Source organism: Cololabis saira, chromosome 3, assembly GCF_033807715.1.
Source record: "Cololabis saira isolate AMF1-May2022 chromosome 3, fColSai1.1, whole genome shotgun sequence".
Classification (NCBI taxonomy): domain Eukaryota; kingdom Metazoa; phylum Chordata; class Actinopteri; order Beloniformes; family Belonidae; genus Cololabis; species Cololabis saira.
Window position 1 is genome coordinate 6,720,448 of NC_084589.1, and position 17,103 is coordinate 6,737,550.

Below are 17,103 nucleotides of genomic sequence, written 5' to 3' on the forward strand. Positions count from 1 at the left end.
TTCTTCAGAACAGTCAAGGGTCTGTTATGGTGTTCCGCAGGGTTCATATATAATCCAGAATCACGGCATACACTTTCATTGCTATGCTGATGATATGCAGCTCTATTTGTCTATGAAGTCAGATGAAACAGAACCGTTAGTTAAACTTCAGGCATGTCTTAGAGACATCAAGGACTGGATGTCAGTTAATGTTTTGCTTCTAAATTCAGATAAAACAGAGGTTATCATTCTTGGTCCAGAGCATCTTAGGAAGGGATTAGATGGTGTTGCGATGGCTTCCAGTGCAACTGTGAGAAACCTTGGTGTTGTTTTTGACCAGGATTTGTCGTTTAAACCATATATTTATCAGGTTTGTAAAATAGCGTTTTTCCATCTCCGTTATATCGCAAAGATTAGGAAAATACTCTCGCAGACTGAGGCGAAAAAACTAGTTAATGCGTTTGTATCTTCTCGACTAGATTACTGTAATGTGTTATTAGCAGGATGTCCAAGTAATTCTCTGAATATCCTCCAGCTGATCCAAAATGCAGCAGCGTGAGTACTGACAGGAATCAGCAGGAGAGACCACCTCTCTCCAGTGTTAGAGTCGCTCCATTGGCTACCCGTAAAATTCAGAATCCAATTTAAAATGTAATTACTTGCGTATAAAGCCCAAAACAGCTTAGCTCTGCATTATTTGCAAGACCTGATAGTGCCTTATGTTCCTGACAGAGCTCTCCGTTCTCGGAGTGCAGGTTTACTCGTAGTATCCAAATGTAGATTTGGAGGACGGGTCTTCTGGTACCAGGAACCGTTACTATGGAACCAACTTCCAATCTGGGTTAAGGAGGCTGACACCACCTCCACCTTTAAAAAAATATAACATCCTGCTGACCCCCTGCACCCCCCGACCAACTCAGTGTCTGCTGTCTACATCTGCTTATATAGTCATCCCTGTAGTGCACAAGTTAGCCATTGTGTCTGTGTCTCTTCTTTCTCTGTTCTTCATTCTCTCTCTCTTTTCCTGCTCTCCCCAGCTGGTCTTCAGCAGGAGGTTTCCCCCTTATTATCCAGGTCCTAGTCCAGGTTTCTTCCCCCCTTATGATCCAGGTCCTGGTCCTGGTCCAGGTTTCTTCCCTCCTAAAGGGGAGTTTTTCTTGCCACTGTTTGGCTTAAGGTTTTTCTCCCACTAGGGGAGTTTTTTACCTGCCAGTGTTTATGTTACGTTTATGTAATAATTTCTCGGGGGTTTATGTTCTGGGTCTCTGGAAAGCGCCTGGAGACAACTTCTGTTGTAATAGATGCTATTTTAATAAAATTCAATTGAATTGAATTGCTTCCAGCGGGAAGATACACCCATGGCACAAACATCAAATCAACTCAAACTGGTTTCTTAAAACATGACAGTGACATGACACTGTACTCCAGCAGCCTCCACACTGACTAGAGCTCTGTCCAGTCGACCAGCTTTGAGTTGTGGTGGCACGGGAGATCCACATCATCGACATACAGCCGACAAATCTGCAGCAACTGTGCTCTCATGTCAACATGGACCAAACTCTCTGGGGAATGTCCCTAATACCATGTTGATCTATGAGAGAAAGGGTTAAGGCTGTTCTGAAGGTAAAAGGAGGTCCAACCTGCTACTAGTGTGTGTTTCTCTCTGTGTGTGTCCTGTATAATCAAATATGAAAGAGAACATCAATGAAAATGTGAACAAAACCCTAACTTGTAAGGGAGTACGTTGATGGAGGCACAGTTACTGTGTATTACACCTCCCCCTTGTGGTAATGGTGGAGTTAGACTAAACCTGCCTCAGAACTGCACAGCCAGCGTGACCCAAATGAGTCCCAGCATAGTGTTGCCCCGTTCCAGTCCTGGAGCACTGCTGCCTGCTCTGTTTCACACTCTCCCTTCGTCACACCTGATTCACAGTTCAAATTAAAGAGCACACAAGCTCACAGGTGATTCATGCTCTCTCTGCATGACTCACACACTCACAAGTTTATTATTACCAAGCAAATCTTTGTCACTTTCATTTCTGCTGTTGTTCTGCCCTCTTTAATGTTACAGCAGCAACAAATCCAGGGCAAGGTCTGGGCGGGAGTGTGCAGAGCACTGTTGGCACCACATCACCACACTCCCAGTCTGGAGTCTGCGGTGTTCCAGTCAGGGTCAGGTCCAAGTCATTAAAGAATCAGTTGAGGCCACTGTTGATCCGAGCTGATTCCAATGACCCAGCTTGGCCAGCGCATGCACAGTCTTTAAAACATAGTTCCAAAATATAAGCTTAGATCTTATATAACCAAAGCACTTGTATGCATTTCAAAAACAAAAGCATGGTCCACACTTAGTGAAAATGGAGGAGGACTTCCTTCCCTCTCAATGTAGTGGGGCAATTTTACCAGATTATACTGATGCATTTATAGTTCTATGAGCATTGGGATATTCGTAAAATACACCTGATAGTTAGAATTTTAAGTATTGAGTATATTTACTGTATATTGCGGCAATTAGGGCCCAAGCACTGACTATCTGTAGGAATTTCTTTCCTTCTTCCGACGAAAGGAGGGCCTTTTTTCCCCCTAAACGTGCCCCAAAAGTCACCAAATTTTGCACGCAAGCCAGGCCTGGGGAAAATTTTATATTTAATGTTTTGCATTAATGGGCGTGGCCTAATGGCTCAACAGCGCCCCCTAGAAAACTTTGTGCCTCAAGCCCCACAATACGGTTTGACGTACATGCACAAAAATCGGTACACACCTGTATCATGTCACAACTTAAAGAAAAGTCTCTTGGCGCCATGGCCGAACCCGAACAGGAAGTCGGCCATTTTGAATTAATCGTGTAATTTTGGCGCAATTTATGCCATTTCTTCAGCCGCTTCTTCGCCCGAACCGTTACGTGCACCCAGGTGTGTTATACATCAAAATGTGCGTCTCCATCCTGCAACGATGTGCATTACTTTTCTCAGTCAAAAGCGTTACCGTGGCCACGATAGACGCCAAAAAGCGTGCCCCCCTTCATCTGATTGGTCGATATTTGATAGTCCCTATTTTCTGCCATAACTTTTGAATGGTTTGACATAGAAAGTCGTGGGTGGCGTCATCGGACTCAGTATTGAGTACTTGGCCTTCATTGGCATAAATTAGCCCTGCCCCTTCTTCTGATTAGTCGATATTTGATAGTTCCTACTTTCTGCCATAACTTTTGAATGGTTTGATATAAAGAGTCGTGGGTGGTGTCATCCACTAAATGTCCAGGCCTGAAGAATCTACATGCAAGTCATACAAGCTTCCACTGCAGCCTGAACGTGCACAAGGGTGCGAGGGCCCATTCATCGCTGCTTGCAGCTTTAATTGATTCTGTATTTTGCCAGATTATGGTGATTCTATGGTAATGATCATGGGACCCTTGAATATTGTTGCCCGGGGTACAGCGGAGTGTTAATTTCGCCCTGAATATAATATAATAATAATAATATACAAAATCAAAACACAAATTTGTCACCCAATGCTAAATAAAAGTTCAATATGTCCAATACAACAGAGATAAATGAAAAACATTCCCAGCATGTTACAAATTCACACAGAAAAAATGCACCATGAGACATAGAAAATTGGGGCGGTTACTCTGGAATAGCAGTAAAAGTTAATCCCTCAACATGTGCAAAAAATGGATCGCAAGTTTTATTAAAACTGCAAGTGAACCATGTATCGAGCACCTGACTTTCTCCAACTTCACAAACTGAAGGATTTCCCTGATCCGAGAAGGCTCAATAAAATCAAATGTTTAGCCACTAAAGAGTCAAAGTCAGCTTTATGTTTAGGAAGCTTCAAAGTAGGATGTAAAACTCAAAATAATGCTGTTGGGTCAAATTAAACCTTTGTAGAAACAGAATATTTGTGTCCAAAAATTGAATAGTGAAGGGCAAGACCAAAACCCAAGCCCCCCAGTGTCTTAGGTCTGCAACAACTCCTTTAACAATTGAGGGACCTTCCCGTTCCATATAAACTCTGATTGATTTGTTTAATTTATCAAAAACTGAGTAAGACTGAAGGAAAAAGAGAGGTATGTACTGGAAGATGTAAGACAATTCAGGGAGGATTTTCCGTTATTAACCTTATTACCTTATTAACCCTGGCCACAAAGGAAAGAAGCCAAGGAGACCACCGTTGAAAGTCCCTCTGTATATAATTTAACAAAGGGACAAAATTATTTCCAAACAAATCTTCAAATTGGTCTGTTTTTGTTTTTTTTTTTATTAAGTGTTGAATGTGCAGTGTCTACTTTTCTGTTAAAACCGTGAGGCGGGGAGTGCCGGGCCATGCGGGACAATGCCCCCCATGACCCGGACCCCCCGCCCCTTAGACTATGTGCCTATGAAACGTGTAGGGGGGGAAGGAGGAGGAGCGGAGGCCGAAGCCAGGAGGCAGGACCAGCAAAGCCGGCCCTGGTAAGACACCCGCGTTCCCCCAACGGCCATCCAGTAGACGGGGGCCGGCCCTCCGAGCCGGGCCAGGGCCCCACCGTACCTCCACGGGCGCCTCCGGCGCCTCCGGAGCCCCCAGACGGAGGGGGAAACGGTCCAACATCCCCCCATTCATACTGACAACATAAGACATAGGGCCCGATTTACTAAGATCCTAAATAAAGAGAATTGCGTGTGCACTGAAAAAGTTTGCGCGTGCTGTTGTTGTGTGTTTTGCGGGTGATCAACTAAGATTGCGTGCGCAATTGATAACAGGTGCAAACTGTATTGTATTTTATATATTGTATACTGTATACTGTAACAGTATTTAAATGAGGTGTTGCACATCTTACGGTTTGCGAGCGCAAACTTTGCCCCATGGAGAGTCTGGATGGAAAGCAGGATATAGTCGCAAGCGCAAAATGAAATTTGACGCGGTGGAGTTAGAATTATTAGTGGAAGAGGCAAATAAACACATTCATGAACTACAGCAAAGAAATTTAAACATTACCAAAAGAAACGCAATATTGGAGAAAATCTGCTATAGAATAAATGCAGTTATAAGACAAAAAGAACGGCAGATGAGGTTAAAACAGAGTCGGCGGCAGAACAGATCTAATTGGGGGGCACATAATAGCGATGTAAATGCTTAATATGAGTTTGCCATCAACGATCACAGCAAACCAGTTTCAATTACACAACATACTGCAAAATCTCTTTTTAATACACACACACACAAGTGTATTGTGCACCCAAACTGCAAAAAAACAAAAAACAACGACGTACAGGCCACGTCTCTCCCTCCCTCCCTCGCCCTCTCCATCTCTCTCTCATACAACGCATACACATAAAAATGTGAACGGTGAATCTCCAAATTTAATTTGACGAAATTAGACAGACCCAAACATTCCACATTTGCGTAATAATAAACGCCAAGGCTGGCGCCATGAAGTCAATTAAATGCATATCTCACCTTTAGAAGAGTTGCACATCTTAATTTTCCTATTTCACCATAGATCACACTTTGGGAAGCCTTCTTTATATTTTAGCGTTATTTCCGCGTAGATAAGAGTGAGTTTGATGCTCCTTAACAAGTTTTGTCCGCGGATAAACATCATCCCAGCTCCCCCAACCCCTTGCTCCCTGATTGGCTGATTTATGGTTCCGCACATTAAAAGAAGGTGGCAAGATATAAGGCCAAGAACTAAAGAAAAAGTGGCCTTTAATAAAACTTGTGCAACCATTTTTAAAATAGCATGCAGCAGAATAAAGACTCTCTCTCTGCGTATTCTTTGATTTTGGATGTCGCCTCCTTGCCACAATAACAGCAGCAGCAGATTAGTATTAAATACAGACGCAATCACAATACGCGCAATTACTTTCAGGCTTGGTAAATCTCATTCCGCGTGGTAAATGGACCAATTTGCATCTTCCCCTCCCAGTATTTAGCGATTTCTGGCGGGTACGCCCCATATTGATTATTCATCAGGGCAAAAGTACTAAATGAATTGCGTGTGCTATTTTGCGCATTTGAGAGGCGCAGTCCTCTTTGCACGCTGTTAGTAGATCAGCTGGCACTTTGGTTTGCGGGTGCTGTCAAGTTTGCACACGTTTTTACACACGCAAATCTTTAGTAACCCCCCCCCCCCGGGGCCACCCCGGCGGACACCCCAAGGGTCAGGGAGTCCCCACATCCGCAGGGGCACTCGGCCCCCGCCCAGCGACGGAGGACCAAGGCAGCAATGCCCCCCCAGCGCAGACAGCCACCCCCCACCCAGGCAGGGCCGGGCCCTCCGAGCGGGAGCCCCACGCCCACGGCCCAGCCCCCCCCGGGAAAACCGGAGACGCCCAAGCCACCGCCCCCCGCCCGAGCCTAAAATGGTTGATACATAAACTGGATTTTTGTTTCCAATTTACTAGAATGGTTTTCTTTGCGATACATAAGGCAGTGAGAACCTGGTGTGTCCAATTAGGTTCTATTTGAATGTCTGCCAGGTGACCTAATATACATATCGTGGGGCACACTGGGATTCTGTAGTTGATCCATGTGGATAAATCCTCACAAATCTCCTTCCAGAACGTCTGTACCGGTGTACAGAACCATAAAGCATGCATATAATTATCTGGGGTGTTCTCTGTGCAATGTGAACAGATATTAGAGGTTACAAAGCCCATCTGGAACATCCTTTGTCCAGTATAGTGTATTCTATGAAGAACTTTGTACTGTATAAGTTGTAAGTTTGGGTTCTTAGTCATAGTAAACGTATTTAAGCATATTTGTGACCAAGAAAATTGGTCTCTAATCTAGATACCAAGGTATTGAAAGCCAAATGAAACAATTTTGAATGGAAAACCCTAAGGAGCATTTCAGACCCCTTGATTTAAAGGAAACCTTCAATCAAATTTAGTTTAAAACAGGAGATTTGACCAAACAAACTAAGGATGTCAAGAGCAGCTGGAACTGAGACAAAGAGATCGGAAACATATAGTAACAAGTCATCTGCATAGAGGGAGACATTCTGTTCAAAACCATATCTAATCATTCCAGTGATGTGTGTCTCTGAACGAAGCGCAATAGCCAGAGGTTCAACAGCAAACAGCAGAGGACTCAGACGACATCCCTGAAAAGTAGAACGGTACAAAGGGAAATAGTCTGAATGGGTGTCATTAGTTCTGACTGAAGCCACAGGGGATGAATAAACCAACTTAATCCAAGAAATGAACACCTGGCCAAAACCCAATCTATCCAGAGCGTAAAAAAGGTAATTCCACTCAAGCCGGTCAAAAGCCTTCTCCGGGTGTAATGAAATTACAGCTACTGACCCTGTAGATGTATAAGGATTATAAACAACATTAAGAAGTTGTCTGAGATTTAAAGAACCCATGCTTGTTCTGGACAAACCTGTCTGATCAGGGGAGATTATCAAAGGCAAAAACTGATTCCAGGCACAGAGCTAATCATTTGGACAAAAGTTTTACATCTACAGATAGAAAATTTAAACTTTTTTGAAAGTATTTTTTAAGAGTAATGATATAGAGACCTGACTTAGAGCGTGAGGTAATTTGGAAAGAGTAAAACATTCATTGAACATTTCGATCAAAACTGGTGTTCATTTGTCAAAAAAGGTCTTGTAAAACTTGGTCAGAAAACCGTCCGGGCTTGGACATTTTCCAGACTGCATCGAAAATGTAGCTAATCTATAGTGATTGGGCCCTTTAGTCAGTAGTATCAGCAACCAACTCCAGTGATACAAAACAATTATTCAGTGCTGGCCCTGGAGAGCTCAGTGGGTGGGTGCCATTCATAGAGGCTTTATACTGCAATGCACAAAAATCTTAACTTTTTTTTTTAAATTATCCAGCGCTGACAGACCAGACTCGACTTCAGAGGTATATAGAGAGGAGGAAAACTGTTTAAACTGATCATTAATTTTTTAAGGGAGTATGAATTGATGGAATCTGTTGCCCGTCGAAGCTGATGTGCCAAAAGTTGAGTTGGTTTAGCCCCTGATTCATAATAACAATATTTAACCTTAAATAAGATCTCCTCAACCTCTGTTGTAGAAAGAACATCAAACTCAGCCTGAAGAGAGAGATGATCTTCTTATACATCAGGGGATGGGGAGGAAGAATAGATATCAAATTCTCCAAAAGAAGGGAGGCTCAGATCCCTGGAGTACTGTTGGTAATAAGAACAAAAACAATTTGATGAGGGACAAATTTAACAAAGTCCTCTTTGGATAATAAGTGCGTATTGAGACGCCAAGGGGGGTGTGTACGTTCGTGTTCCTGAATGAACAACTCCAGTGTGGTTGGAGCATGATGGGATATTAGAATAGGATCATAAGAGCAAGACTGAACAGAATGGAGAAATCAAATAATCATACAAAAAAAAGGAATGATGTACATGAGAGGAAAAAGAATACATTTGACTAGCTGGATTAAGAAAGCGCCATGGATAAGCAGTGTTGGGGTAGTTACTCAAAAAAAGTAATCCATTACATATTACTAGTTACTTTAAAAAAAAGTAATCCCTTACACTACTTAGTTACTGGTTGCTGAAAGTAACTAGTTACATTACTAGTTACATTACTTTTCTAATAATTAGAAAATAATAATAATAAAAGGATTGCAATATTTCAGTTGATTTGTAATGAATCCAGAATGTATGACATTTTTGTTTTTTTTAATTGCATATTAGAAAATAAAGAACTTTATCACAATATTCAAATTTTCTGAGACAGTCCTGTAGTTGGAACCTTATTACTGCAGTGCCCAGATCAGCACCAGAAGTCCCGTAAAATCCCGTAAAATCCCGTAAAATCACGTTAAAGGTTGATTTATGGTTCTGCGGTACACCAACGGGGAACTTATGGCGTAGGCTACGCGGCGACGCGCACCGTACGGTGTGTGTCGCTGCGTACCCTACGCCGTAGGCAATGCGTCGATTTAACGCGGAACCATAAATCAGCCTCAAGTCAGACAAGTGTTGCAACGCGTGAAGACGCATGAAAGGCAAGTTTGATTTGATTTTCTGTTCTCCCGTTCTATGTAGTTGAAAAGCTTAAAGTAACTAAAGTAACGTATTTTTTCTTGTCTTAGAGTAACTATAACGGGATTACCCAAATTACAACTGTAACGCGTTACATTACTGCGTTACTGGCGAATGTAATCTTGTTACAGTAACGCGTTACTTTGTAACGCGTTACACCCAACACTGTGGATAAGAGACCGAGAACTCTAATACAGGATTAATCCAACAGTTGAAGTCACTCCCCATAATAAGTAGATGTGCAGACGTGTCACTCTCATTACTTGGCAAACAATTGGAGGAAAAATTGTCGTCGTCCCAATTTGGACCATACACATTGGCCAAATCACACAATTACTACAGCTGCCCTGTTACAAACCTTCCACTGGGGTCAACTATAACATTAGAGCACACAAAAAGAACAGACTTGTAAATCAAAATTGCAATACCCCTAGATTTACTATTAAAGCTGGAATTAAATATATGACTGACCCACCACCCCTTTAATCTGATATGGTTTTTGAAGGAAAACAATATAAGCACCTGTTGTAGGTGGTGAAGAACCTTGCTATGTTTAATAATCTGATTGCTGCCCCCCCCTTCTCCTCCCTTTTCTCTCTTTTGTCCATGTTGCAGCATCCTTTGCCGGACACCGGAACCTGCAGGTGGTCGTGGGTGGCTTGTAGCTTGCATTACGGAGCACAAGTCTTTCCCTGACCCTGCACCGCAACCTGGGACTTGCTGATTGGGCCGGAGCTTCGGGAGCTGCGTGCTGGCCTGCGGTCCCCACCCCCGGTCATCCCGTTGCTGCTTCCACCTGCCTGCTGTGCTGTTGCCGTCCCTGACCCACCAGTCTGGCCCTCGGCAGGAGGGTCCCCCCTTATGAGCCTGGTCCTGCTCAAGGTTTCTTCCCTTGCCACTGTTTGGCTTAAGGTTTTTCTCCCACTAGGGGAGTTTTTACCTGCCATTGTTTATGTAATAACTGCTCGGGGGTCATGTTCTGGGTATGGGTCTCTGTAAAGCGTCTAGAGACAACTCTGTTGTATTAGACGCTATATAAATAAAATTGAATTGAATTGAATTGATTCAGACCATCACACTTCCAACTAACACATTTGATTCCTGTCCCTGATTGTTACAACAACCTTGACTCCTGCATGCTAATCAAGTCTTAGTGTACACTGCAACGTGGAATGTATAGCAGTCACAGAGATAAAATAAAACATGGGCGACCTGACTTAATAAAATACAAGACACACAAAGAGAAAAATCGAGTAACTTACGCCGTACCCTACGCCGTAGGCTCTGCGTTGGTGTAACGCAGAACCATAAATCAGCCTTTATCCTGGCGAGATCTGAAGATACAACGCAACAACCGGGCGAGTGATTATGTACATTCATGTGTGGAAATGGGTACTGGGAAGACCCATAAAAGGCCTGCATCTCCCCCGAGAGGATGATGTCAATCAACAAAACACAAGGATAGATGCTTCTTTGTAAAAACACCTCTCCAAAAGCAGTAATAGTAATAACTGATTGAACATTGACTGAAAATGAGACACTGCTTTTTGATTGACAACAGAATCCTTAAAAAACATTCTAATGACACTGACCTTGATAAAAAGGTTGGTACTCCGTGAAAACATGTAAAATAATGTTTCCATGGTGAAGTGATAAGTAATGTGTCCTTCAGTCTTCAGTCATTCTGATTGTTTAAAAAGTTATAAGTCATCACTCTACATTCAGAATGAACAAGCTAAAACAAAACATATTTTAATTTAAAGTGTAATTTTATTTTAAAAAGTGAGGCACCTTATGTGTCAAATTTATATTTTAAGATTATGAATATGAAATTAAAGATAATAATTAAATGTGCATATTGTCCGTTAGGCGGCGGCCAGTGACTCTGGGATCTGAATAAAATAGGTGATATTATTAAGTATTAGATCGGTGGGATTGGTGGGTTTTGAGATGTCTCTTTCATTTGTAGAGTTCTTCAAAAATTGAAAATGTTTTTATTACAATTTTGAGAATACGGTTTAACATGTTTTCTATGGCAAAATCAAAAATAACCGTGGCGTTTACCCGAGGACGGGTTAACATCAACGGGAGGTTGCTTCGCTAAGCGTGGTAACATAATAATTATAGAAGAGTGAGTGATAACAGGTAGCCACTGGCCGAGCCGACTGTTATTGAAATACAGTTGAATGAATTAGAAATACAGTTAAAAGTTTGGCACGGCACGAAAACATTCCCCCCTTCAGAGTTGTCATGGATGTGAAATCAAACAATTGAGACCCAAAATTGTTTTTTGAACCAGACTGTAAATATGTTTATTTCTGCTCTAGAGTTGGATATTTTAAAGCAGCACAAAGTAACTTTCAGCTTTTCTGAGTTTGGCGGCATCTTTTGGACAAAAGCGGTATTGTTTTACCAGAAAGAACACTACGTTTCCCATGAGCACCAGCGCGTACTGCCGGAAAACTCCTGTCCCGTCGCGTGCATTTGTTTTGAGAGAAGACGGGACGCTTTTCTGTTTCACCAAGTGAACAGACGGAACGCAAAAAAAAAGATGTTAAACTGATGGAAAGGAACTGGAATTTACCAGGATACCTTAAACAAGGAAGCTAGGGAGCGGTATATGGAGAAAATAATGATTATTAACGGTCTGGATCCATATGAAATCCCTACTAAAGAATGGAGCTCCTCGTCGGAGCGCCACTCTTTAGAAGGATTTACTGCCGCAGTTCTGCAGAACCCACGTCTTACTACCTTGTTTAGGAGTGTTTGGTAGCTGCTTTGGTAAATGTTTGACTCGCCATGTGTTTCAATAAATTAGTATAATAGTACAACATACAGTACATGTTTTGTATTACTCTTACTTTTCTTTTCTTTTTTTTTGACTGCTTTGAAGAGGCTCCGAGGCGTGAGCAATATTTTTTTTTCCCGGTGAGATTATTTTTTTCCTCTGCAGCTAAAAATCAAATAGTTCATATTTTTTCCTCAACAAAATTAATCGCACCGCAGAGAGCTGGCCAACAACTGCGTTTAGCTAGAGAAGTGGGGAATAAAACCCGTTTGAATGATCCGACCCCGGTCTGGGAGTGTTTGTTTGTGGTTTAATAAACCCGTGTTTTGATCCGACGCCCGTCTGTGTGAGTGTTTGTTTGTTTACTGAGGAACGTTATGTTTGGTCGTTACAGCCGCGATCCAACCGAGCCGACAACTCTTTTACTCTTTTAATTTGTTATCTTAGATAATTGGCCGGCCTCTGTGGTTCTGCCTCCGAGCAGGTGATCTTTTAGTGATCTTTTCCCCACGTCTGTTATGTGGAGCTGCTGCAGCCACAACGCAGCAACGGGTTACCAGCTTCTGCGGAGCTGCGCTCCACGCCCCGCCCATTTTCGTCTGGACTACGAATGGGGAAGGAGGGGGAAGTGACGTATGCCGTAAAGCATTCAAATCCGTAAAAATGTGTAGTTTTTTAGTGTGGCAGGGTTCCTACCATGCTCCTCAAAGTTACATAGTGCCAGTGAAGGCGATACAGACCCCTCAGACCAATGCAGAGGTGTCATTAAACCTGTTGGAAGTTGATGTACCATCACAATGACTCTGGAAATATGATATTAAGGTGGAAAAGTTACGTAGTGTCGCTTTAACCAGTGGAGGTCAGTGGAGATGGACTCTCCTTTGGAGCCTCTAGCGGCCGGTGGAGGAACTGCAACATCTCTTAATTCCTCATGAGCGTCATTCTGGAGGTTAGATGGTTGGCATTTGGATTTCTCTCCGACTAGAGGAGTTTTTACATTCCATTTTTGTGTAATAAATGATCAGGGTCAGGTTCTGGGCCTCTGGAAAGATCCTACAGACAACATGTGTTGTAATAGATGCTATAGAAATAACACTGAGTTGAACTGAAGTGGAGCGACTGAAACTCCAGGACACGTAAGACAGAATCACAGGAACTGTGCACGAGTTTATGGCTTCACCATCAGGGATGATGCAGGAGAGTCTGAGCACACACCGATGAACAACACTGATCTGACAGGAATATCACCAGCACAAACGGACACTGGTGCAGCGCTGCTCTGAGGTCCTGATCCAGAACCTGGAGCTGCTCTGAGGTCCTGATCCAGAACCTGGAGCTGCTCTGAGGTCCTGATCCAGAACCTGGAGCTGCTCTGAGGTCCTGATCCAGAACCTGGAGCTGCTCTGAGGTCCTGATCCAGAACCTGGAGCTGCTGTGAGGTCCTGATCCAGAACCTGGAGCTGCTCTGAGGTCCTGATCCAGAACCTGGAGCTGCTGTGAGGTCCTGATCCAGAACCTGGAGCTGCTCTGAGGTCCTGATCCAGAACCTGGAGCTGCTGTGAGGTCCTGATCCAGAACCTGGAGCTGCTCTGAGGTCCTGATCCAGAACCTGGAGCTGCTGTGAGGTCCTGATCCAGAACCTGGAGCTGCTGTGAGGTCCTGATCCAGAACCTGGAGCTGCTGTGAGGTCCTGGTCCAGAACCTGGAGCTGCTGTGAGGTCCTGATCCAGAACCTGGAGCTGCTGTGAGGTCCTGATCCAGAACCTGGAGCTGCTGTGAGGTCCTGATCCAGAACCTGGAGCTGCTGTGAGGTCCTGGGGCCGGATTCACAAAACATTCTTAAGGAAAAAAAATCTTCTTAAGTGTCATTTTTTTCTTAAGATCAGTGTTAAGAAGAAAAAAGAGAAGAAGTCATATTCTCCAAAAAAGTTCTTAAGTATTTTCTCAAATTTCTTCTTAAGTTTCTTCTTAAGAAAAAACTTAAGAATAAATGGTATTCTTGAAATAAAAGTTCTCAAATTTGTTCTTGACTTTTTTCTTAACTTTAAGACAACCTTGACCTGTCTTAAAATTTCTTCTGTGAAAAGCTAAGCCTCTAATATCACCTTTTTTTTAAAATATTGTGGAGCGATGCATCGGTGTAGTGAAGTCGCGCTTCAGGTGCATCAACTGAATATAATGAAATGAATAATAATAATAATAATAATAATAATAATAATAATAATAATAATAATAATAATAATAATAATAATAATAATAATAATATAATTCTGGGATACTTGGCTGCTACTGCTGTGTGAACGGTCTGCTGGAGCGACTACTGAATCCTTCATTTAGTATGCAGTATACAGTACATACTGATGCAGTATGTAGCATGTAGTACTTAGTATGCAGTATACAGTACATACTGATGCAGTATGTAGCATGTAGTACTTAGTATGCAGTATACAGTACATACTGATGCAGTATGTAGCATGTAGTACTTAGTATGCAGTATACAGTACATACTGATGCAGTATGTAGCATGTAGTACTTAGTATGCAGTATACAGTACATACTGATGCAGTATACAGTACATACTGATGCAGTATGTAGCATGTAGTACTTAGTATGCCATTTCGGATACAGCCATACTTTAAGAAGTTCTTAAGTAGGAAAAATAAGAAATTCGTAAGAAATTACAGTTCTTAAGACGGTTCTTAAGAAAATATTGAGGAATTGCACTTAAGAACTTTCTTATGAACTTCTTAATTTTAGATCTTAAGACATTTCTTAAGATGGTTCTTAAGAACATATTGGTGAATCCGGCCCCTGGTCCAGAACCTGGATATGTATATATCATATAAGTGTTGCTCTGCTACAGTTTATTGTTGCTCTCGGCTGGATTTGATCCACAACAGCAGCTCAAAGTCTGACCGTGTTTCTGCTGGAAAATTACCAGCTCTGACGCACCAGTACCAGTAACAGCCTGTACCAGTACCAGCCGCAGCTGGACCCCCCCGGATCTCTGGACCCCCCTGATCTCTGGACCCCCCTGATCTCTGGACCCCCTGACAGTACTCGAGTTGTAAAAAGAAAATCAGGGGGGATGGTGGATTTTATCATATGGGGACAGATAATTTGTGCTGATTACAAATAATATAATATATTACAAATAATAGCAGTGACCAAAACACCTGCAGAAATACTGCAGGAATGACATAGCAGCAGTTAAATGCAGCCTTCTGTAAGCTTTAAATATCCACTGGGCTTACATCAAATACATCAAAACACAACAATAAAAAACACTTTTCTGAACTTATCAATATGACTCTGTCCTTCACAGGATAAGTAACATGGATCACTGCAAAAACTCAAAATCTTAACAAGAATATTTGTTTTATTTCTAGTTAAAATGTCTCATTTTAGTAAAAAAAATCTCATTACACTTAAAAACAAGACTCATCACTGGAAAAAACAACAATTTTCACCTGTTTCAAGTAGATTTTCACTTAAAATAAGTAGAAAAATCTGCCAGTGAAACAAGATTTTTTTGTTTGTAATAAGAAGATAAATCTTGTCCCACTGGCAGATTTTTCTACTTATTTCAAGTGAAAATTTACTTGAAACAGGTGAAAATTGTCAAATAAGTTATTTTTCTGGTGATGACTCTAAATGTTGAAATAGCAGTAAAACCACAGTCATTGATGAAATTACATAAGGGATGGAAAGGGGGGATGGCAGTTTTACAGGGGGGATGATTTGGACCGTTTTTATTTCAGGGGGGATGCCACTCCCCTCACCCTTCCTCAACTCCAGTACTGCCCCCTGATCTCTGGACCCCCTGATCTCTGGACCCCCTGATCTCTGGACCTCCCTGATCTCACAGAAACATCCCGCAGATTTAAACAGAAGTCGGAACTAAAACACTTCCAAGCCGCGGTCACGTCGCTCTGATGCCACAAACTCCATGCAGAGAATAACCTGCAACTGCAAGAGAATAACCTGCAACTGCAAGAGAATAACCTGCAACTGCAAGAGAATAACCTGCAACTGCAAGAGAATAACCTGCAACTGCAAGAGAATAACCTGCACCTGCAAGAGAATAACCTGCAACTGCAAGAGAATAACCTGCAACTGCAAGAGAATAACCTGCAACTGCAAGAGAATAACCTGCACAAGAGAATAACCTGCAACTGCAAGAGAATAACCTGCACCTGCAAGAGAATAACCTGCACCTGCAGGACACCCGGCCGAGCCCAGGTGAGTCTGCTTCACCTGCTCGGACCCGACACCCGCCCCGACCCCGGTGGAAAAAGCCCGCATGATCCGTGACTCACCCCCGCCGTGCATCTGGCACAGGTAGGGGAACCTCCACACGTTCCCCAGCCCCACCGCGTACGACACGCAGGCCAGCAGGAACTGCATCGGGTTCTCCCACTTGTCCCTGCCATCCTTGTCCATGTTTCTGTCCAGATATCTGCTGCTGTCCTGCTGTCCCGGTCCAGATCTGTGCTGCTGTTCTGCTGTCCTGCTGTCCCGGTCAGATCTGTGCTGCTGTCCTGCTGTCCCGGTCCAGATCTGTCCTGCTGTCCCGGTCCGGACCAGAGATGCTCTGACTGAACGCAGCCCCGCCGCCTCCTGCACTTGTCGTCCCCCCCATCCCTCCCTCCCCCAGGAGGCGGGTCGGCCCTGTCAATGGTTACCGGAGCACCACGCCCCCCTGGACGACGGCCGCAATGCTTTCTGGGAGATGTAGTCCTGGAACCCCGAGATATTCAATGATTTTATTTTATTTTATTTTATTATTTCACAAAAGAAAGGCAATCAGATACATCCTTAATGACGGTAGGTCTTACAATTTTCTTTTGTGCAAGCATGCCTACTCCCGCCTACACCCCCCCCCCCCCCCCCCCCCCCAAAAAAAAAGCACAAAAACATACACAAAAAATAAATAAACTGGGAAAAAAAGTGAATGAATAAAAATACAAATAAAAACTCAAATACCTACAGATACATAAGATACATAAAGTAAATGACAGCAGTAAACAGTAAACAGCAATCAGCGTACAATGAAGTTCTCTAAACCAGAGAATAATGGGAACCAAAATTCTTAAAAAAGATGGCCACGGTTATATTTTAGAAATGCTGTGAGTTGATCTATAAAAGTCGTTCTTCCAAAATAAAAGTTTGATTTTTTTAAAATTTAATTTGATTTGATTGATTGATTTTTTTATTTACGTGTCATGCACATGAAGGGCCCAGCCCAAGTGGGCTTACAAGACACCAAAAAAAGAAAAAGGAACATAAAGCAAATGAAAGCCAGACAACAGA

At 42.7% G+C, this 17,103-nt stretch overlaps 1 protein-coding gene across 1 annotated transcript in view; it reads right to left on the minus strand.

The window, feature by feature from the left end:
* LOC133424932 (sodium- and chloride-dependent transporter XTRP3-like) overlaps positions 1 to 16,308 on the minus strand; it is a 54,705-nt gene extending 38,397 nt beyond the window's left edge. The window contains exon 1 of the mRNA XM_061715522.1: positions 16,110 to 16,308. Coding sequence (XP_061571506.1) covers positions 16,110 to 16,233 — 124 coding nt within the window. The 5' untranslated portion in view covers positions 16,234 to 16,308. The remainder of the gene's footprint in view (positions 1 to 16,109) is intronic.
* Positions 16,309 to 17,103: the final 795 nt, after the last annotated feature.